The sequence below is a fragment of the Penaeus vannamei genome, chromosome 12 (genome assembly GCF_042767895.1).
Source record: "Penaeus vannamei isolate JL-2024 chromosome 12, ASM4276789v1, whole genome shotgun sequence".
Taxonomy (NCBI): Eukaryota; Metazoa; Arthropoda; class Malacostraca; order Decapoda; family Penaeidae; genus Penaeus; species Penaeus vannamei.
In genome coordinates this window covers 42,627,896-42,647,958 of record NC_091560.1, presented here as the reverse complement: position 1 = coordinate 42,647,958, position 20,063 = coordinate 42,627,896, and the positions used below count along the sequence as shown (strand labels likewise).

General features: G+C 37.9%; 1 protein-coding gene and 7 non-coding genes across 8 annotated transcripts; 1 reads left to right on the top strand and 7 right to left on the bottom strand.

Moving 5' to 3' along the window:
* Window positions 1-312: 312 nt before the first annotated feature.
* On the bottom strand, window positions 313-385 carry TRNAV-AAC (transfer RNA valine (anticodon AAC)). The gene has a single exon. It is a non-coding gene; the product is annotated as a tRNA-Val (tRNA).
* Window positions 386-954: 569 nt separating this feature from the next.
* Window positions 955-1,027, bottom strand: TRNAR-ACG (transfer RNA arginine (anticodon ACG)). The gene has a single exon. It is a non-coding gene; the product is annotated as a tRNA-Arg (tRNA).
* An 8,984-nt stretch (window positions 1,028-10,011) lies between these two features.
* On the bottom strand, window positions 10,012-10,084 carry TRNAR-ACG (transfer RNA arginine (anticodon ACG)). The gene has a single exon. It is a non-coding gene; the product is annotated as a tRNA-Arg (tRNA).
* A 1,717-nt stretch (window positions 10,085-11,801) lies between these two features.
* TRNAV-AAC (transfer RNA valine (anticodon AAC)) lies at window positions 11,802-11,874 on the top strand. Its single transcript has one exon. It is a non-coding gene; the product is annotated as a tRNA-Val (tRNA).
* Window positions 11,875-12,965: 1,091 nt separating this feature from the next.
* On the bottom strand, window positions 12,966-17,797 carry LOC138863559 (uncharacterized). The gene is made up of 5 exons (XM_070127741.1): window positions 17,775-17,797; window positions 17,234-17,296; window positions 16,677-17,068; window positions 15,722-15,843; window positions 12,966-13,055 (listed from the first exon to the last, which is right to left on the bottom strand). The coding sequence occupies exons 1-5, from the start codon at window positions 17,795-17,797 to the stop codon at window positions 12,966-12,968; spliced, it is 690 nt and encodes a 229-aa protein (XP_069983842.1).
* Window positions 13,105-13,177, bottom strand: TRNAR-ACG (transfer RNA arginine (anticodon ACG)). Its single transcript has one exon. It is a non-coding gene; the product is annotated as a tRNA-Arg (tRNA).
* TRNAR-ACG (transfer RNA arginine (anticodon ACG)) lies at window positions 15,598-15,670 on the bottom strand. Its single transcript has one exon. It is a non-coding gene; the product is annotated as a tRNA-Arg (tRNA).
* Window positions 17,798-18,907: 1,110 nt separating the features above from the next.
* TRNAR-ACG (transfer RNA arginine (anticodon ACG)) lies at window positions 18,908-18,980 on the bottom strand. Its single transcript has one exon. It is a non-coding gene; the product is annotated as a tRNA-Arg (tRNA).
* Window positions 18,981-20,063: the final 1,083 nt, after the last annotated feature.

Sequence of the window (20,063 nt, the reverse complement as noted above, 5' to 3'; positions counted from 1 at the left end):
CCTAATATGCTGGTAGGCATTGTCCTTCCCCGAATAAGAAGCACGTGCACTGGTTTCCAACTGCTTTCTTTCGTTATTTTAATTATTTACTTCCTGTTATGTGTTTATACGTATATGTAACTATTCTAAAATGTGGCACAAACAGTGAAACAGCCTCGTCCCATATTAGAAAATGGTACCTCCGTGCTTATTATATGCAACTTCCGGTTTGATATTACCAATAAAAAGATGTTTAGCATGTTGGAAGAAAATGCCTTACAGCTGAATATTGTTGATTTTTGTTTACCCTTTACAAAATAGACAGAAAACAACTGTGCTCACCAGGGCTCGAACCTGGGACCTTCTGTGTGTTAGACAGATGTGATAACCACTACACCATGAGCACGTTATATTAAGGGTGGCCGATTTCTGTCGAGTGACTAAGGCCTTCTGCCTATAATTAACTTTATATGTTCAATTATTTCAATCAGTATATATTTCTTCTTAATGTTACAACAAAACTTTCTTTATGGAATGAGTCTCAGGTCGTAAACATGGGCTTCGATTGACTGAATTACTATGATACTCACACTTGCCTCTGAAGTGAGTGAATGCAGAGAGTAATTTCGGTCTTCATATATTTGATATATCGTTAAGAAAATAAGTTTAGCGTTTAGATTTAAGTTGTATATGTCGGAATCTCTTGTCATTTCAAAAAATAACGAATCCTTCCATTATTAATTTTTCAAGGGTAAGGTTGCAGGATTCGAACCTGTGGTGCTAGGGAGAGGGTTTCTGATTCTGTGTAATCGATAAGCTTTACCTTCGAGTTAGATTTAGACCATGTTGACTCCCCGCTTAGCTTAATAATTTCATTTTCTAATAAAAAGCCATGGTATGAGTGAATGAATATGTGCGTGCGTGCAGAAACATGCATGTATCGGTGAAAGCATCCCAGTACAAAAACGGGATTAGCGACCTTGCCAGGATTCGAACCTGGAATCTTCTGATCCGTAGTCAGACGCGTTATCCGTTGCGCCACAAGGCCATGTTTCGACATCTAATGTCATTTTTCTGCTAATTTGACATCAGCATTATACGTGTGTGTGTCTATATATGTAGCACGCCTTTAGAGATACATTCATATATACAAATTATATATATATATATATATATATATATATATATATATATATATATATATATATATATATAATGTGTGTGTGTGCGTGTGCGTGTGTGCGCGCGTGTGCGGATGCGGGTGTGTGTATAAGTATATGTATATATGCATGTATATATGTGTATTTATATATGTACGTATGTATATATGTGTGTGTGTGTGTGTATTATTATCTATATACCGACAAATATATATATCATCATCTATATACCGACAAATATATATATTATCATCTATATACCGACATATATATATATATATATATATATATATATATATATATACATATAATACACACATGTATATATATATATATGTGTGTGTAACCTATATATATGATATCACACACACAGAGAGACAGAAACACATATACATGTACAAATATATGTGTGTGTGTGTAATATGTCTACACATATACACATATGCATATATATAGATATATATATATACACATATATATACATATATACACATATATATGTGAATATACATATACAAACATATATACACACACATGTATATATGTGCATATATATATATATATATATATATATATATATATATATATATATATATATATATATATATATATAGAATGTGTGTGTGTGTGTGTACATATATATATATGCATATAAATGTACATAAATATACACACATTGTGTACACACACAGTATATATATACACATATACATATATATATGTATGTATGTACACACACACACGCACACACATACACATATATGTATGTATATATATACACACTGTCAAGAATACAAATCTGCCCATGGTCGAAACGGAAGCTGTACGTTCCTGTCCCGGTCCAGAGGCAGTAGCTGATCACACCAACCACTCCCAAGCCTTACTTGCCCAGTACTTTCTCCCCCTCGAGCAATTCTGGCGAACTCGCACCCTTTCTCACGGCCAGAAGAACTGACACCCCAAAGGTACAGAAGCTGGCACCAGCCTGGGACAGCAATCGCAGGATAAAAGGATGTCTCGTCAGGCAGAGACCAAGCAGACAGAAGAACAGGAGCAGTTACAGGACAGAGCAGCTCACCCTCCGCCCTCAGCACCCGAGGCACGGGGTCTCTTGGGGTCATGTCTTTCCTTCCCCAATAAACCAGTAAGCCAAGACCCCTTTCATACCAACCACCTACACGCCCCCAACTCTATTACAACTGGTGGCTTAGTGGTGGAAAAACCTCACATCGCCGAACGTTCCTGTTAAGAAGATAAGCTCACCGAAGTGTCTCTATGCCTCCGTTAACGCCAGCCACCGCTACCAAGTCTTCTTTGATCCACACCTACCCACACTGTCTGTCACTACTTCGTTCTGACAACTCACGCCTGCCGAAGTCGCTGACGAAGTATTCTTGTACTCTACAACGCCACTCACCAACATGACCCACTTACATCACCAAGTCTTCATGAACCCTTGTCAGCACAGCCATGGTGGCACATTCTACCTTCCATTACCAATGCTTTCTTGCTACCATTATGAGTAAGTGTACCTCTTTAGTGCCAGATTAACTATTGCCCTCCCTATACACACCCACACCTTACATATAAGTTGCCTTTTCTTAACAAACACACAGTACTAACTCTATATTACAAAATTTCTCAGTTGATAATTGTTTTAACTACACATACAAACGAAGTCACAAACTGAGATCAGACTTGTAACAACTCTCACTTCACTCCCATCACCTCATTCCGCCGCCTTAACCATTCTGTAATTGCTGTATATTGTGTTATTTGTGTTTTTCAGTCTATCGTACTGTTGTTGTCTTCACATTGCACAGTTTAGCATGTTTTACTTTTTCTTCTTAGCAAATAACCGTTCTTCAATTTACTCATTTATTGTTATGTTTCGGTCTACCCGCTTATATTGTTAATATTTATTGTTGCGAATTTACAATTATCCTTTCCTTCACTTCATTAGTAGTTCCTTCGTCACTACTTGCATTTTCACTTTCATTCTGTGAACTTATACAGATTGTGTTCTTTTGAAAAATCACTTTCCTTTTACTTGCGGTAATTGTTCCCTTATTCACACATATATGTCGATGACCTCTTTTACTCACCTATTTGACTGCTCTACACAAAATTGTCTCTAGGATTATGAATTGTACTAAGCACCATATGTTTTATAACTGATTCTAACTCGCTTTAATGACGTCTTCTCTCAGTGTTCGATATCTTGTCCTTAGTACTGCTGGAATTTATGCTTCTTTAGTTTTAAGGTATTGGTGAAAATGTAACTCAACTAACTGATGGAATTAAAATCTGTTGAAATAGGGGTAATGCACTGCAGACACCAAGCTTTATATAGGCTTACATAGTTATTATCACCGCAATTTAGTTTTTCGCCAGCTCATGGGTGTAACTACTACAAAAATCGCGCCCAGACGCCCGTTGAATCTACGACGGAAGAATCGCGCCCACCGAAAGTTGTTACTCGCACGTATGTCATACTGCTCCTTATATGTGCACATTTACTTCTTGTTTAGGTCAAGCTGCCCACGAATTGCGTGCCGCCGCCGCAATCATGTTTTTACAGCGCCCGAGAAACTCACGTTTACATTTAAGTTTAGGCCGAGATGCCTTTATGTGTCCAAAACATTACTAGTCTATATAGCCTGAAGATATGGAATTTTTACCAACTTTTCTATCTACAAAATAATGGTACTCTTTTGACCTCACTAATCCTAACAAATCCTAAGTAATTAACACTTTGTTACCTCTCTTGTGACATTGTTCTTAGAACGCTCTCATTTTTGACATCTTAGTAAGGTTATTGACAAGTAACTTATCATACTCCTCCTTAGCCCTTTTACTGGTCTGGTACACTTATATATCAGCCTCAGAAGACGATGTGACCCTCCTTGCTACTGAATGTTGCACCTCTCTGCGAAACCACTGCCACATTGCTCCTCTGATACACGATAACCTAAGGGACTTTGGGACCACCACCATCACCATTTAATACTTTTTAAAATTAACATTCTGCTTTCCAGCATTTAGTTCCTTCAAGTGGCTGTCACACTGCAGTGAGTCGGAACTGGTTACTTGTGTCCTCTGCAAACACCTTATCACTCTGGTTTCCTGCGCCGACCCAGGCTAGAAACCAGTGCGTTCTCTGTGCACGCACCCTTACTTGCCCAGTACTTTCTCCCCCTTAAGCAATTCCTGGCGAACTCACCCACTTTGTCACGGCCGTAAGAACTAACAGAAGCAGGCCCCTGCCTTAAACAGCAGTTGCAGGATAAAAGGACATCTCGTCAGGTAGAGACCAGAGACCGACGAGCAGACAAAAGAACAGGAGCAGTCACAGGACAGGGCAGCTCGCCCTCTGCTCTCAGCACCCGGGGCATGGGGTCACACCTTTCCTCCCCCAATAAACCAGCAAGCCGATTCCTTTCATACCAACCACCTACATTTATTATTATTATTATTATTATTATTATATATATATATATATATATATATATATATATATATATGTATGTATGTACCGTGAGAGGCGAGGCGAATCAAATCGGTACTTGGCGAGCCCACTGATTTCATCGATAATGGACCCATTTTCACTCGCTGAAGTACTTGCATTGCCGTAGTCGCAAAAAAGTAAAAGGTTTCATGAATTAAACCTCAAGAAGCCATATTTTGGAAACTTCAACCATTTATTCCCTGACCTGCTAAACCACCCAGAAAATTTCTATATTTTTTAAGATGACAAGTGAAAGTTTTAAGAAAACTGTCTGCACACTTCATAAACTCATTCAATATGAAAGGGATTTCGATTACAAATGCAATTGATGCCCTATGAATTCCCATCATTCAAACTCAGGTCTGACAAGAAACACGAATGGAAGTTCGTGATATAGTGAAATATTTTGTTTCTCAAGGTGGAGCTCTGGAATAACAAAATGGAATGGTCTAGGAATTATTTTTAGTTTTGGTAACTGTACAAAATACCAATACCCTATTATACGTGCGTTATTCCCTGCAGCAGCAATCTCTTTCCACAGAGACACTTTGGCATCACGTTCTCGGTGGCTGTGAACACTGGGATCATATATTGCAGGATGCTCTTGCACTAAATTTATCAGGAACTCGAACTGCATGGGTTTAACGGCATGGCTGTCTCGCTGCGACTAAAGCAAAAGGGGAAGGCTAGATCAGTAGCAATTAGAGGTGTCTTGGCGTCCCACAGGGCCATTTTGATGATTGTTCAATGAAAATATAACTATGAAAATCATTATTTATCATCATTTTTTTGATATGCGAAAAGACTAAAATGATCGACCATATTCACAAAGCATTTTTAATGTAATCCAAAAAAAAATTTTGTTTGTTTGTTTTTTCCAGAAATAGAATCAGATGCCATGACACTTCGAGTTGCTACTGATCTAGGCTTCCGCTAAGGCAAAATAGGTCCAGCTCCATTTTTGCCTCATTCCGAAAGATACCGTCTCGGCTCACCTGAGGTCAACTTGCCTGGTGTAAACCCTCTTTTCATAGTTTCCATAGATACCAACGCTAAACTGAGGTGGCGAATCGTGACTCATGATTTCTTTTTAATTTGCCTTGCTATAACGCACCCTGAGATGGTCTTTGACTGATGGCAAGTGACATTATTGCGCTTAAAATAATCCTATTCAGTAATTTTCAAAAGTAATGGCATATGTTCCCGTAATACATTAGCATTATCACTTGTAATCACTGGAACTTTTTATAGAAGAAAGTATAGACCTCGCCTGCCCTTATTCCCAATGTAGGAATTCCAAATCATTATTTGACATATTCAAACGGTCTCGGCTACATATGACGTGATGTTCCTCCGGCGCTGGAGATTCTGAAGGTTGCTTGGAATCCTAGGATCTTCACCACTGGTTATGCCATGCCGATAGCTCTAGCTTGTACTCTATTAAAGAGGTCGAGATACTTCTTAACAGCCCCTTCCCATGTCAGAGGAGCATACACAATTGCAGAGTGTATTTGGGTTTTGTATAGAAATTCTCTTCCTTTTCCATCCAGAAGCCATGATATCCGTCTCAAGGATGCAATTTTACTAATGCTTTCTTGACAGTGTTCTCAATGTGTTTCTTAAATGTTAGTTTTTTTATTGTAGGAAACACCAAGTATATCTACTTCATCTTCAGGTTCCAGAGCTTTACTATCAAAGAAGAGTTTGATGGTTGGGATGTAGCGAACACCCCCTGCGGTGGTTCACAAGCCCAGACACTTCTGGTGGGGCTGGCTGAGTTCTGAGCAAGTTTGTACCTCGAGTGCTTAGCATGTGTTATAAAAGATAAAAGGATCTTCACATTAAGAGTTTACTATGAAAAAAGTAAGAAGGTATAAATGATATCCCGGACACGCTGCACAAAACGTTTCACAAATAGCAATCACAGAAACGTAAACAAGAGGACACAGATCCAGCCAGTTCCGAGGGTCAGGGTGAACTGCCGAAAACCCGCCAAAAAGGTAGGCGGAAACTTCACCCCTCCTCCCCTTAGCTGCTGGCTGTTAACTGCTTGTTTATGGTTTAGAGCAGGTAAAACAAGACATCAAATAAATAAATACTAAAGATTGCTACTAGTGAGGTACAATTAAAAGAAATAAAAACAAAATGGACCTCAGGGTCCACTACAGGGTAGAATTTTTAAAATTATGTTGTTTAGATGCGTTGCTGTCACTGTCTCATCATCTGCAAAAGCTTGCACAACAGGAACCAGTTGCAACAAATCGTTTATGAATATGTTCTACAAGGGGGGCCCGGGACACTCCCCTATAGCACGCCTACTATAATTGCGTACAGTGATTTTCTTCTGCTCAGGACAACACTTCGGTGTCAGTAAGATAATCAGTAAGCAGACTGAAGTGCAGCAACTCCTCATAGTTTTTCAATCAAGGCGCCATGCCACACTCGATATTAAGTTTAGCTATGCCTTGTACTTCTCAGATGCCATTCCGCATCTCGGTCCAAACCATGGCTGGTCTGAGGATCTTGGAATGTGGACAGCATAAGGGACCCACCGTTCCTGGATCTCTCTGTCTCTCTCTCTCTCTCCATATATCTTCTCTTTCTAACTCCCCTTTGCTCTCCTTTTCTCTCTCTTTCTCTCCCTCCTTCTTCTCTCTCTGTATTTCTCCTATCTCTCTCTCTCTCTCTCTCTCTCTCTCTCTCTCTCTCTCTCTCTCTCTCTCTCTCTCTCTCTCTCTCTCTCCCTCTCTCTCTCTCTCTCTCTCTCTGAGGAACGAGGGGTACCTAGCCACGTCCCCCAGTGATAGGACCGACCCAGTTTTTGAATGCTTCGAGTTGATCGAAGGCAGCACACTTGACCATGGCTCTCGGCCCTGACCAGACGTCCCCTTGGGGAGTCTCCCCACATGCTTGTTACAGCTTGGCGCGCACCTGGGCTCCCTTTGCCCACAACTGCACCAGCACAAGGCACAGCCCCCGCCACGCTACCGGACCTCTGCAGAATAAACCTCCAAACCAGAACTGTGAATCCATAACCCCCCAAATCAGGGCAAAACAAAACCCTGACACTCTTTCTCCTTCTCCTTCCCTCTCTCTCTCTCTCTCCCTCTTTCCCTCTTTCTCCTCTACCTCCCAGTCTCTCTCTTCTTATCAGAAAAAAATAAAATAAACTCGCATCGGCTGTATTTGAAAGTTTGTGATACTTAGCATGTGCGGCGCCATATTTTGTTAAGAAAAAAAAATAAAAATAAAACTATTGCGGAAGGTAGCCTCCTAAAGTCATGCAAATATAACGTGAGTACCATTTTAGTAGGTTTTGATATGATTTACCTCTATATGAGACATATGATCTCTGAAATTAATACTACAGTCTACACTGCACAAATGAAATCCATTTTTTTAATAACATAGAGGCATATTTCATTCAACTCAATGAATTATGTATATCTTCCTAACTAAAGATCCAGACTATGTGAAACCCATCCCATTGTGGTTTCGGTCTGTGGTAGAAAGCACAATGCACCTGATTGTAAAGACCTTTTACCAGACACCAAAGATCACGAACCCTTGTTCAGATATGCGATGCACGTAAGAAAGTAGGTTAACGCCAGACCCCTCTTTTCCCCAAGTGGATTGCTGCCTCATTTGCATTCCACTCTCATAGTAGACTGTTGAGTCAAGTTACAATCTCTTCTTGATAGAACTGGGTAACATTGTTCTATTTATTCCTACGTAACAAGCGGACATACATCAAGAATGAAGTTTCCAAGTACGTATATGGTTACTAAGTACAGTCGACAGATGTTTAGTAAATGAGCTTAAGAAATATTTAATGAGTTTTCAAGATCAACAATCGAGCTGTTGGAGAAGCAAAAGAATGGAAATGCACCAACGTTAGGTTAGTTTGGACACAGAGTAAACATGGTCGAACCTAAATAATACCCATTGCATTAAATAATATGCGAGATGGTATTTTACAGGATTTCCAAAGAGACTGGATGATGTTTTGATTTATTTTCAAGCATGATGGTGTTCATAATTCACAGCTCTCACTTAGGCCTCAGTCCCCCCCCCCCCTCCACACACACACACACGATAACAACGAGCTAGGGATTGGATGAGGTGGGGTAGGGGGTGGGGGGATTCACAGGTCTCGGAAATGTTATTCATGTCAAGACCATATTTCAGTGTGAGTCCCAAATTGAGCAAAATTCAGAAGAAAAAAAAAACTTTTACTCAACTTTAGGGTTATATAGGCATCTATAACATCCATGACCATAATGATTATATTTGAGTTTCTATGTTGAATTACACTTTATTGCCCATGTATCTAAAGCTAGCAAATGATCTGAACTCTTCCATACATGGAGGGCTGGTATTAATTAATGGCTAAACCAAACTTATTGCTTAATTAGCTATTTGCGCAATGCATAATAATTGAAATTACTATATCGTTTCACATTTCTCTTTCGTTTCGTTTCTCTCTTCCCCCCTCTCTTTCCCCCCCCCCCCCTCCCCCCTCCCTCTCCCTCTCCATCTCCCTCTCCCTCTCCCTCTCTCTCTCTCTCTCTCTCTCTCTCTCTCTCTCTCTCTCTCTCTCTCTCTCTCTCTCTCTCTCTCTCTCTCTCTCATTAAGCCCCGTGCAGCACAAGGGAAATCATATTTCAAATTTGTAGGCACTTCTACATCCATCAACAGCTGACGGAAGAAGCCAGGGTACACGTCCTCACATTTTAAAGTCACCTTGGCAAAGAAATTGTTACCAACTGACGTACCTTAGCTTCTGGGTTACATTTGCTTGAGCCCATCTTTCACTTTTTTTTCGCAACGTACTTATACATTGATATTATTGCTATCTTTATTGTTGTTATCATTATCATTATCATTATTATTATAATTATTATTGTTATTAGTAGTATTAATGGTATTATTATTAATATTATTATTGTTATTACGATATTACGACTGGTTTACTGGCTATGGTTTATCATTATTTTACGCGTTTGGTTTAGAAACGTTAAATTGTATTAGTAAAAATAATGTTGACTCTTTATTTTTAGCAATTATTGCAAACTTTATTAAATAAGGAACAGCCCCACAAATTCATAAGAACAGCCAATTCTTCAGGTAATGGGATATGCTGTTTTTCATGATTCGTCGTTGTCGTCATCATTAACCTTATCCTCCACCTCCTACTTATCCTTATCCTTATCCTTCTCCTCCTTGTTGTTCTTGTTCTTGTTCTCCTCCTCTTTCTCCCCCCCCCCCCTTTGATTTTATATGAAAAATTAACTGTATCTTCTGTCTACTCTTACAGTCTTGTCGGTTTTCTTCTTATTCAAAGTTCACACAAGAAAAGCTCAGCGACCTTGCCAGGATTCGAACCTGGAATCTTCTGATCCGTAGTCAGACGCGTTATCCGTTGCGCCACAAGGCCTTCATATATTCACAAAATTTCGCGGGAAAAATTCTAACGCGTAATTTCAAAAAGATTTTCGCAAACCGTTTTACAAAAAATAGACCTTCAAACGGATCCAAATGTCCTTAGTCCCGCCATCTCTTTCTTATTGATACAGTTCGGCGTCCAAAGCTTCCCACGCGAGCAAACCAAACGACTTTGACTTTGACTTTGACACGTTTATTGAGACAAAAACTACATCTGAAAGGGACGAGGCAACTTAGGTTCTCCACATTCCTGTCTCAGTAAGTCCCTGTGTGGACTCGCAATTCGCATACATAAACGAGGTATAATAACAGTTAAGTAGCAGCGGAGGCGCCCATCGCTCGCGCCCAGTGGGTAACCTTACACCCACAAGCGTGACGTCACAATCGCAAACAGAAGGGGCGCGTGGAGCCAGCCATCGCAAGACACAACGGACCCTCGGTGAAAATACACGTGGATGACGCAACTGATGACGTCAGAGTCGGGACGATAGGCTAAATACGACTGCAAGACGAGGATTCAAGTTGGCTTTATTCTGCGTCTCGTGCTCAGCGTCACCAGTGACGTCAAGAGCGTACTTTCCCTTATTTATTTATTTGTTTTATTTATTTTATTTATTAACCTTATTTGTTGGGTTTGTTATTGGTATGTTTTGCTTTTGTCATTGCAATTATTATCGTTATCATCACCATCGCCAGTCATCACCATCTCTTTTACCGTCAGTCATCATCACCACCACCACCACCATCATCACCAATACCACCATCGTTACCACCACACCATCACCACCAAATTACATTAACATCACTCTGGAAAAAAAAAGCAAAGTCGCGAGCAAAAACGCAAACAACAAGAAACAAGAAAACGCGGTGTCTTGAGGGCGGTCGCCAAAATTAACCGGCGGGAGTTCACAGCCGACCCGCACGCACGCAACCGCTGGCTAGCATCATCTCCTTTTTCATTTTATTCACTTTTAAGATGTGTGTTTGTGTGGACGAGTGTGTGTGTGTGTGTGTGTGTGTGTGTGTGTGTGTGTGTGTGTGTGTGTGTTTGTGTGTGTGTGATGATATAGAAAAATAGATATACATATAGATATGCAGATATGTATATCTGCATATCTATATGTATATCTATTTTTCTATATCATTATTGCACACGCACACGCACACGCACACACACATACACATACATACACATACATACACATACATACACATACATACACATACATACACACACACACACACACACACACACACACACACACACACACACACACGCGCGCGCGCGCGCGCGCGAATAATAATAATAATAATATTATTATTATTATTATTATTATTATTATTATTATTATTATTATTATTATTATTATTATTATTATTATTATTATTATTAATAATAATAATAATAATAATAATAATAATAATAATAATTAATAATGATAATTAATAATAATAATAATTCACTGTTACACACATACACGTACACATGTATGCATATCTGACCACATATACACCCATACACACTTACTCACTTGTATACCAATACACATATACCCATACAAACCTTACACCTACATTTACACATATAACCATATATCCATAACAATACACATATACCCATATATATACACGCGTATATTCGTGTGGTGTGATTGTGCGTTTGCGTAAATGTAAATTACAAAAATTAATTTCACAGTTTACTATATAACGTGCTCATGGTGTAGTGGTTATCACATCTGTCTAACACACAGAAGGTCCCAGGTTCGAGCCCTGGTGAGCACAGTGTTTTCACTCATTCTATCAAAATACCTGTTTAAAGTGAAGCAAAAGTATTAAGACACGGAAGAGGAAATACCTGAGCAAGTACGTATAAGGTGTTGGATCGGAAGAGGAAGTATGAGTAAGTATAAGGTGTTGGGGCGGAAGGGGAAGTATGAGTAAGTATAAGGTGTTGGATCGGAAGAGGAAGTATGAGTAAGTATAAGGTGTTGGATCGGAAGAAGAAGTATGAGTAAGTATAAGGTGTTGGATCGGAAGACATTTTTGGATCTGAACTATGAAACCTATTATGCATTTCCACTGCGGAATTGTTAACCATGGTACGGAGTGATGGCAAAATTTCCCAGTGCTATTGTACATATTTTTCTTTTATTACCATTCGTTTGATTTATATTTTTCCACGAAAACTTTTTGCATGCTAACTGTACTTTCCTTCTTATCTGGGTAGCAACAGGGAGCAGGGAAACTTGTGTAGTTAAGCTGGAAGACGAAATCTGCATCAACGCCCATCATCTTATTTATTGTCACGTGGTTTTGTAATTAATATGTATTCTTAATGGTTTGGATGCTGTTCCAGGTAATAGAAAGTAAGAAGAGGCGGGAAAGGGGGGAAAATGGTGGATGAAGAGGAGGGGAAAAGAAAGATGAGAGGGAAATAAGTTTGAGCAAGAAAGAGAGAATGCAAAGAGTAGGGGAATGAAAAATGGAAAGCGATGGGGAAGAGAGAATATGAGGAGGAAGAGAATGGAATAAAGGCTAGGACGAAGAAGAGGGGAAGCAAGGCGAAAACTAGAGGGGGAGCTGAACGGAAGGCGCAAATGAGAAGGAACGAGGAATAGTATGAGAAAGAGAGGAACCAAAAAACAATTTGAGAAAAAAAATGAATGCCGATTAACGGATTACTTTTTCTGATTCATACCTAACATCAAGGAAAGTCTGTAGACGTTCTATCCCAAGATGCAGCGAAGGAAAGCGTAAAAAGCAAATTCGGGGCTCTTTTTGACCACCTACTGAAACAAGTCCATCTAAAGTAATGGATACCCTGGATGAAGGGAGCTGTCTACCATGGATCCCTTGACATTGGGACTCCTTGGTCAACATCGTGCATCCACTTTCAGAAGGGCAGATAAGGATTCCTTGTTCCCCAACTTAAAAGCCATGGTCTGAAGAGCGACACCTATACACTTTCAAAATTATGTTGCGAGGAGGCATCCATATCCAAAAGCTTTTAGTCGACCTTGCCAGGATTCGAACCTGGAATCTTCTGATCCGTAGTCAGACGCGTTATCCGTTGCGCCACAAGGCCATTATGTATATGTATACAAATGTGCGTATATATTTATCTTTGTAACATACTACGCGTATATGGTGAGAGATTGTTGTAGGTTTTAGCTGAAAATATTATTCTGTCCTGGAAGGAATTCAAGTGATTAAGGATCTTTGGGGTGTTTATATATTTATAACACACACACACACAACTGAAAGATCAAATATAGGTACAGCAGAACGAGTGATAAAATCTCACACAGGCGATGTTAATATGCTAAAAAAAAGTCAACTTCTCACAGGAACCAAAATAGCAAAGCAAGGTGTTATGATTTGTATTACAGTATACACAATATACATTGTATATATTCATAGATGAATAGACATTCGAAACTTACTAACTATATATACATACAAGTGTGTGTATTTCATAATTCTTAACGGTGTTAAAACAGGAATGTCATCCACCCATCCTTCAACAAATGCTCAATAAAAGTAATTGAACAAAACCAAAATCAATTATATTTAACCAAGAAATTATCCATGGTGTTAATTACCTCTAGAATTATATTTTTTTACCCAGAGATGACTTCCCTAAACTGGGAGAGAGAGGGCTAAAATCTGAACAATTTGAACGTGTTATGGTATTTCTTAATAGAAGAACATAGACACTTGACACGTCGTTATGTGGAGTGACAAAAACCACTAAAACCGACGCGTCAACTTCTTAATATCGACACTTAAAATACCCTCATAAAATAATTTCGTTATTAATAAAAAAAAAAAAACGTAATATATTCAGCATTTTATTCGTGGATCTTAATTAATACTACTATGAGGTATTATCCCACACGATCTCCTACCCCATGTATGGGCAAATTTACTATATAATAGGGTAGCCTTTATGACCCGTTTTTTTCTATTTCTTCTTTTTCTTTTCTTTTTTTGCGGATGTACAGATACCACCTTTTCCAAAGTAGCAACAGTAAGGTGAATGAGCTCAGTGAGTAAAGAAAACATACACACACTCATATATTAGAAAAGGGCAATGCCAGATACTAATATACTTGTAGTCTAGTATTTTTATTTGGATTTAACAACTTAAGATAAGTTACTTGACAGGAAACTAAGGAGTAACGAAATTTTGATAATTGATACCGGAAAACTGTCATTATTCTGAGGAGATGCGATATAAGGGAAAACGATAAAACGGATTTTGACCTATTTTTTTCAATTATACTCTTATTTCTATCTCGCCTCTCTATTCTTCTTTCTCTCTCTCTCTCTCTTTCTCTCTCTCTCTCTCTCTCTCTCACTTTCATACATTAAAATCAAGTTAAATTTTTGAACACCTGACTATCCGTTATGATTTTTTTTTAATGGCCATAAAGCTGTCATCTTAGTACAACTGATAAGGTATCCGACTCTAAGATAAGATGATCATCTTCACGAATTCAATCTGTCACTGAGCTCGAGTATTTATTGAAACATTTTCGTTATCCCGATTATTAATCGTTTATTAGGTTTAAAATATTTGAAAGATTAGATTTTATAGAGGTTTGTTTCTTCGTCAGCCAGTGTGCGAGCGTGTATGGAAAAAATGCAATATAGAAAACGTGTGTGTGTGTGTGTGTGCTTGCGTGTGTGTGTGTGCTTGCGTGTGTGTGTGTGCTTGCGTGTGTATGTGTGCTTGCGTGTGTATGTGTGCGTGCGTGCGTGTGTATGTGTGCGTGCGTGCGTGTGTGCTTGCGTGCGTGCGTGTGTGCTTGCGTGCATGTGTGTGTGTGTGTCTACAATTACATTTATATTTAAATTAATGCGAATACTAGAACACGGAAAGTAAAATAATAATTCAGGAATTATCTAATCTCAAATGGAAACTACTGTCCTCAGCTTCTAAAAATAGCTCGTGATAAGACGTGCATGCCTTGTTTAAACTACATGGATGCGCAACGTATTTATTTAATTGTTTACTGCTTTTGTTAATAAGTATAGGTCTTCATTACAACGTGAGTTACTTTGATTTAGTAAATTATGCGTAAGTAGTCTACAGGAAAGAAAAAAAAGTATTTGGTATTCAATTACTGTATGCTATTATTTTATATCAGATCAGATAGGCATGGATTCAACCAAAACAAAATGATTAAAATAAGTATTATCAGTATCACATAGATCAAATAGTGTTATTTTTGTAATATACTAATCTGCAGTTTTATTTTTTATTTTATTAATCTATCTATTCATTTCAAAATAAAGGATATTATACGTTAAATGAAGGGCATTGTTGGTATTGCTATTAATGTCTCATTTCTCAACACTCAATACGTTTTTGGTAACTGGTAATTGTAGATTATGAAATTTCGTTTTTATTCCTTTAAATATGCACCATATATACCCTAACTATTATGTGCTACATGTTTGTACACTATGACCTATGGAGTGTTCGCAGGAAAAGTTTAGCGACCTTGCCAGGATTCGAACCTGGAATCTTCTGATCCGTAGTCAGACGCGTTATCCGTTGCGCCACAAGGCCATATATACAAGGAGAGAAAATATATAATATATACATAATATACGTATTTACAACTTTCACTAGTAAATAAGTAGAAAGCATGAACTGTAAGAATGTGATTTTCGTATATCTGATACTCATGGACGCGTCAAAAATGGAGATTCTTAACCAAGTGGTTGTTAGCGTTTTTAATGCTTTAATCATAGTGTACTTAAGAGGATAATCTTGTCTAACTATATTTTATGGGATTATAATGATATCAGTCAAGTTTGTATGCCCATATAAAGGTATACAAAATTATCAAGTTTGTATGCCCATATAAAGGTATACAAAATTATCAAGTTTGTATGCCCATATAAAGGTATATAAAATTATACGTAGATGTTATCAGTACAGTTAAATAAGCGTTAAAAATTATACCACTGATTTTCTCGAAGCAAGGACTTCTGAGTTCATTGTCTGCCGTTTAGATGAAGGTACTTAATAATGGACATATCTTAAACAGATACATAAGTTTCAATTTCTAAACAAATATATCTCCTTCGTTTCACGTGATATTCCTCCCATTAGGTAATTTTTCTATTATTTGCACAGTTTGTAAAATTTACATTCATATTGGAAATTATTTTATCTATATTCTATATATCAAAGTCTGATATCTACAATCAATGATGCAGAATCCTTTCCCCATCTCTCTCTCTCTCAAGAGCTGGAAAAAAATAATGTGATTCCCTACCTAGACTCGGTTTACTAAAAAGAAAATAGTAAATAAAAAAATAATAATAAAAAAAACGCATGTGGCTTCATTTTGTCTCTCAACGTTGCCTAGGTCTATTTTATCTCCTTTTTTATCCAGCTGCTCGTACCCTTCGTACAACTAACATATCTAAACAAAGAAACAAAAAGTCGGACTTAATTTCAAAATAACCAAGCTGAGAGTCATTGTTTTAAAGTGATGACTGCGGGGTGACATTAAGTATATACCATACCCCCATTTGACTTTATTTTCTAAATTGTCTTTACTTACCAATGCGCCTATTACTAATACCAATGCGCCTATTACTAATACCAATGCGCCTATTACTAATACCAATGCGCCTATTACTAATACCAATGCGCCTATTACTAATACCAATGCGCCTATTACTAATACCAATGCGCCTATTACTAATACCAATGCGCCTATTACTAATACCAATGCGCCTATTACTAATACCAATGCGCCTATTACTAATACCAATGCGCCTATTACTAATACCAATGCGCCTATTACTAATACCAATGCGCCTATTACTAATACCAATGCGCCTATTACTAATACCAATGCGCCTATTACTAATACCAATGCGCCTATTACTAATACCAATGCGCCTATTACTAATACCAATGCGCCTATTACTAATACCAATGCGCCTATTACTAATACCAATGCGCCTATTACTAATACTTACCAATGCGCCTATTACTAATACTTACCAATGCGCCTATTACTAATACTTACCAATGCGCCTATTACTAATACTTACCAATGCGCCAATTACTAATACTTACCAATGCGCCAATTACTAATACTACCTGTCTCACCTTTGTCCTTTTCCTTGATTTTCGGAAATATTTTCTTTGGTCTTATATTGCTCCGTGTAATGTCTACAATATGGCAATAATTATAATGTCTATGATAAGAACACCATCGACATTGATAGAATTAGTAAAATGACGTCATTGGTGTCAAAGCTCGCGTGAGGCATGTGTCATGACATTTCACAAAATACTAATATTTTTATATATCAGTGTATACTTTTGAATTAAAGTCACTTAATTGATAAGCAATTATAAGAAAAGAACAAAATGACAATAATAATGTTCATCATAAGTGATAATAGATGATGGATAATGATGATTATAATTATTTTGATGATGATAACGCTAACGGTAACTGTAACGATGATAATGCTAATAAGAATGATTATCAATATCATTGTCTCAATGATATCAAGAATAATACCAATTCAAAACAATCGCAATCACATGTGTCACAGCCGGTTAGTATTTTCTCTCGAATGCTTCTGCGACACCTCTAGTCACTCCGAAATTCTAAGCTGACGCTTTATGTAAGTCAGCTCACTCAACTGCCTGAGCTGGCCTCATACTGGCACTTTGTTTGTCAATAGCAGCTGAGGTGTACTGAAGCCGGTGTGTATATATGTGTTAAGTTGTATATTTAACTGCCCAAATACTGTTTCATCTAAGTGTAGAATTAAAAAATAAGCTATGTAATTATAATATTGATAATAATGCGCGTGCGGGCGTGTGCGTGTGTGTGTGTGTGTGTGTGCGTGCGTGCGTGTGCGTGTGCGTGTGTGTGTATTTGTATGTGTGTGTATGTGTATGTGTATGTGTATGAGAGAGAGAGAGAGAGAGAGAGAGAGAGAGAGCGTGAATATGTGTATGCGCGCGCACCGGAATTTGCACCAATGTTTCAAATATATGTATAAATATGAACAGTTTTGCGAGTAAGGTAAAAAAGGCCCGGCGCGTCATAACAACGTGGGTAATGAGCTATTAAAGATTGGGAACAATCGCTGTAGATCATCACTGTTATTACTGCTGTTGATACCGTTACCATTACCTCTGCCAAACATAACTATCGTCAAACTCAGACTTAACATAATCTCAATCTGCATTCCTTTCTTAGATCGTCTGATATTCTAAGTGTAGTTATGGCTAAATGTAACACTGAACGATTAATCTTATTGGTCCAACTATAACAAATATAATTCAACCACTAAATGCAACTTTTATCTATCCTTTTATTAGTCAGTGTTCTGTGAACCCAGTAGGCTCTTTAGAATCGTATTTTGCGATATCTACATGAAACGATTAATGTCGTTTCTATATTTATCTTCGGAAAATGTATGTACACATTTCTGTCTGTTTACCATGGACAGCACATTTACCTCCGCACTTTATAATTTCCAGATAACTTATTTTAGTAGAACAGTAAAACAGACGTAACTCAATGTTTTCAACGAGAGTAGATTATACCCCCTGACCCACCTCTCTCTCACTTTCACTTACTCTCTCAGATATCCTTGAATTGTTTTTTGTTGTTTTTCTCACCATGCCATTCGCATTTCATTTCCCAGTGGTAGAATTGCAATTAGTTGTACAGTAGCACCAAGAACTCTTTGACTAAATAACCTTCTAAGTATAAGTGTATATATTTCCTATTAATGTTTGTCTCTATAAAGATTTTCTCGACCTTGCCAGGATTCGAACCTGGAATCTTCTGATCCGTAGTCAGACGCGTTATCCGTTGCGCCACAAGGACTATGTCTTACGGAAAAAGTTACTCAAAATTGACTTTTCCAATAATATTTTTTTTTTACATATATAAATATAACTTAATTCAATTTGGCGATACAGTGTAGTGATTAAGATTAATGTATGACAACGCGAAGATCGGAAAATATGCTAACACATACTGTGCTAAAAACAAATGTGTATTTGCATGTTTTACATCACGGATGACCACATAGCTACGATTTCAAAAGCAACATGCGATATTCATGCTGTATCTTCTTAACCTCACCGAATAAGCTTAACCATGAGATGACTATTGCATTACACGATTTGCATATTATAAGATGAGGCCTGTCCTGTCACGCTATATATAACTAGTCATCGTTATTCTCTTATAAATACGTTAATAATCTGTTTTGCAAAGAGCACGATATAACGTGGAATTTGCACATTTCCAGACTCTTAATATTCTAACCCGCAATTGTGAACGAAATAAAGATGACTGCCGTTTATATTTTTTTTCTATGACATCCAAAAAAAAAAAATCACAAAAGAAAAACTTACAAGAGGATTATATTTACCAAAGACGACGAGTAAATGCAATGGCAGATTTGAAGGTTGGTTCCCCTAACACCCTAAAATATACCACTGATAAAGTATTAAGCCTTAGGAGGAGTAGTTTCTCAATATCAAAGCCTGAGTGCACAAGTTACACTAGGCATTGGGGGGGGGGGATTGGTGCCAACTGTGCATCAAAGTAGAGTTCGAGCAAGTTTTTTTTTGAGTGCATGATGTGTTGGGATCGCGTGGGGAGAGTCGCAGTGTGGGAATATAAAATCAAAGTAATCAGTGTCCAAGGAAAATGCACATGTGACCGGTAATGAATTGCTTGAATTTCGTCATTTCTCGTGTTTACCATTGTTGACCGTCGCTCTTCACACAGCTTACATTAACTGTGTAATATGTATGTATGTACTAACTGTGCGTGTGTTTATGTGTGTATGTTTTTACTTTGCGTGTGTACGTGTGTACGTTTTTACTGTATGTGTGCATACGTGTATATTTGTGTATTACCTGCGTGTGCGTGTTTATGTACATAAATTTAATTGCG

Coding starts and splice junctions, on each gene's coding strand:
- LOC138863559 (XM_070127741.1), bottom strand. CDS start 17,797: ATGAGGCCAGCTCAGGCAGTTGA. Junction 17,069..17,233: donor AATCAAGGAAAAGGACAAAG/GTGAGACAGGTA, acceptor CATTGGTATTAG/TAATAGGCGCATTGGTATTA. Junction 13,056..15,721: donor CTTATTTACTAGTGAAAGTT/GTAAATACGTAT, acceptor TAATTTTGAAAG/TGTATAGGTGTCGCTCTTCA.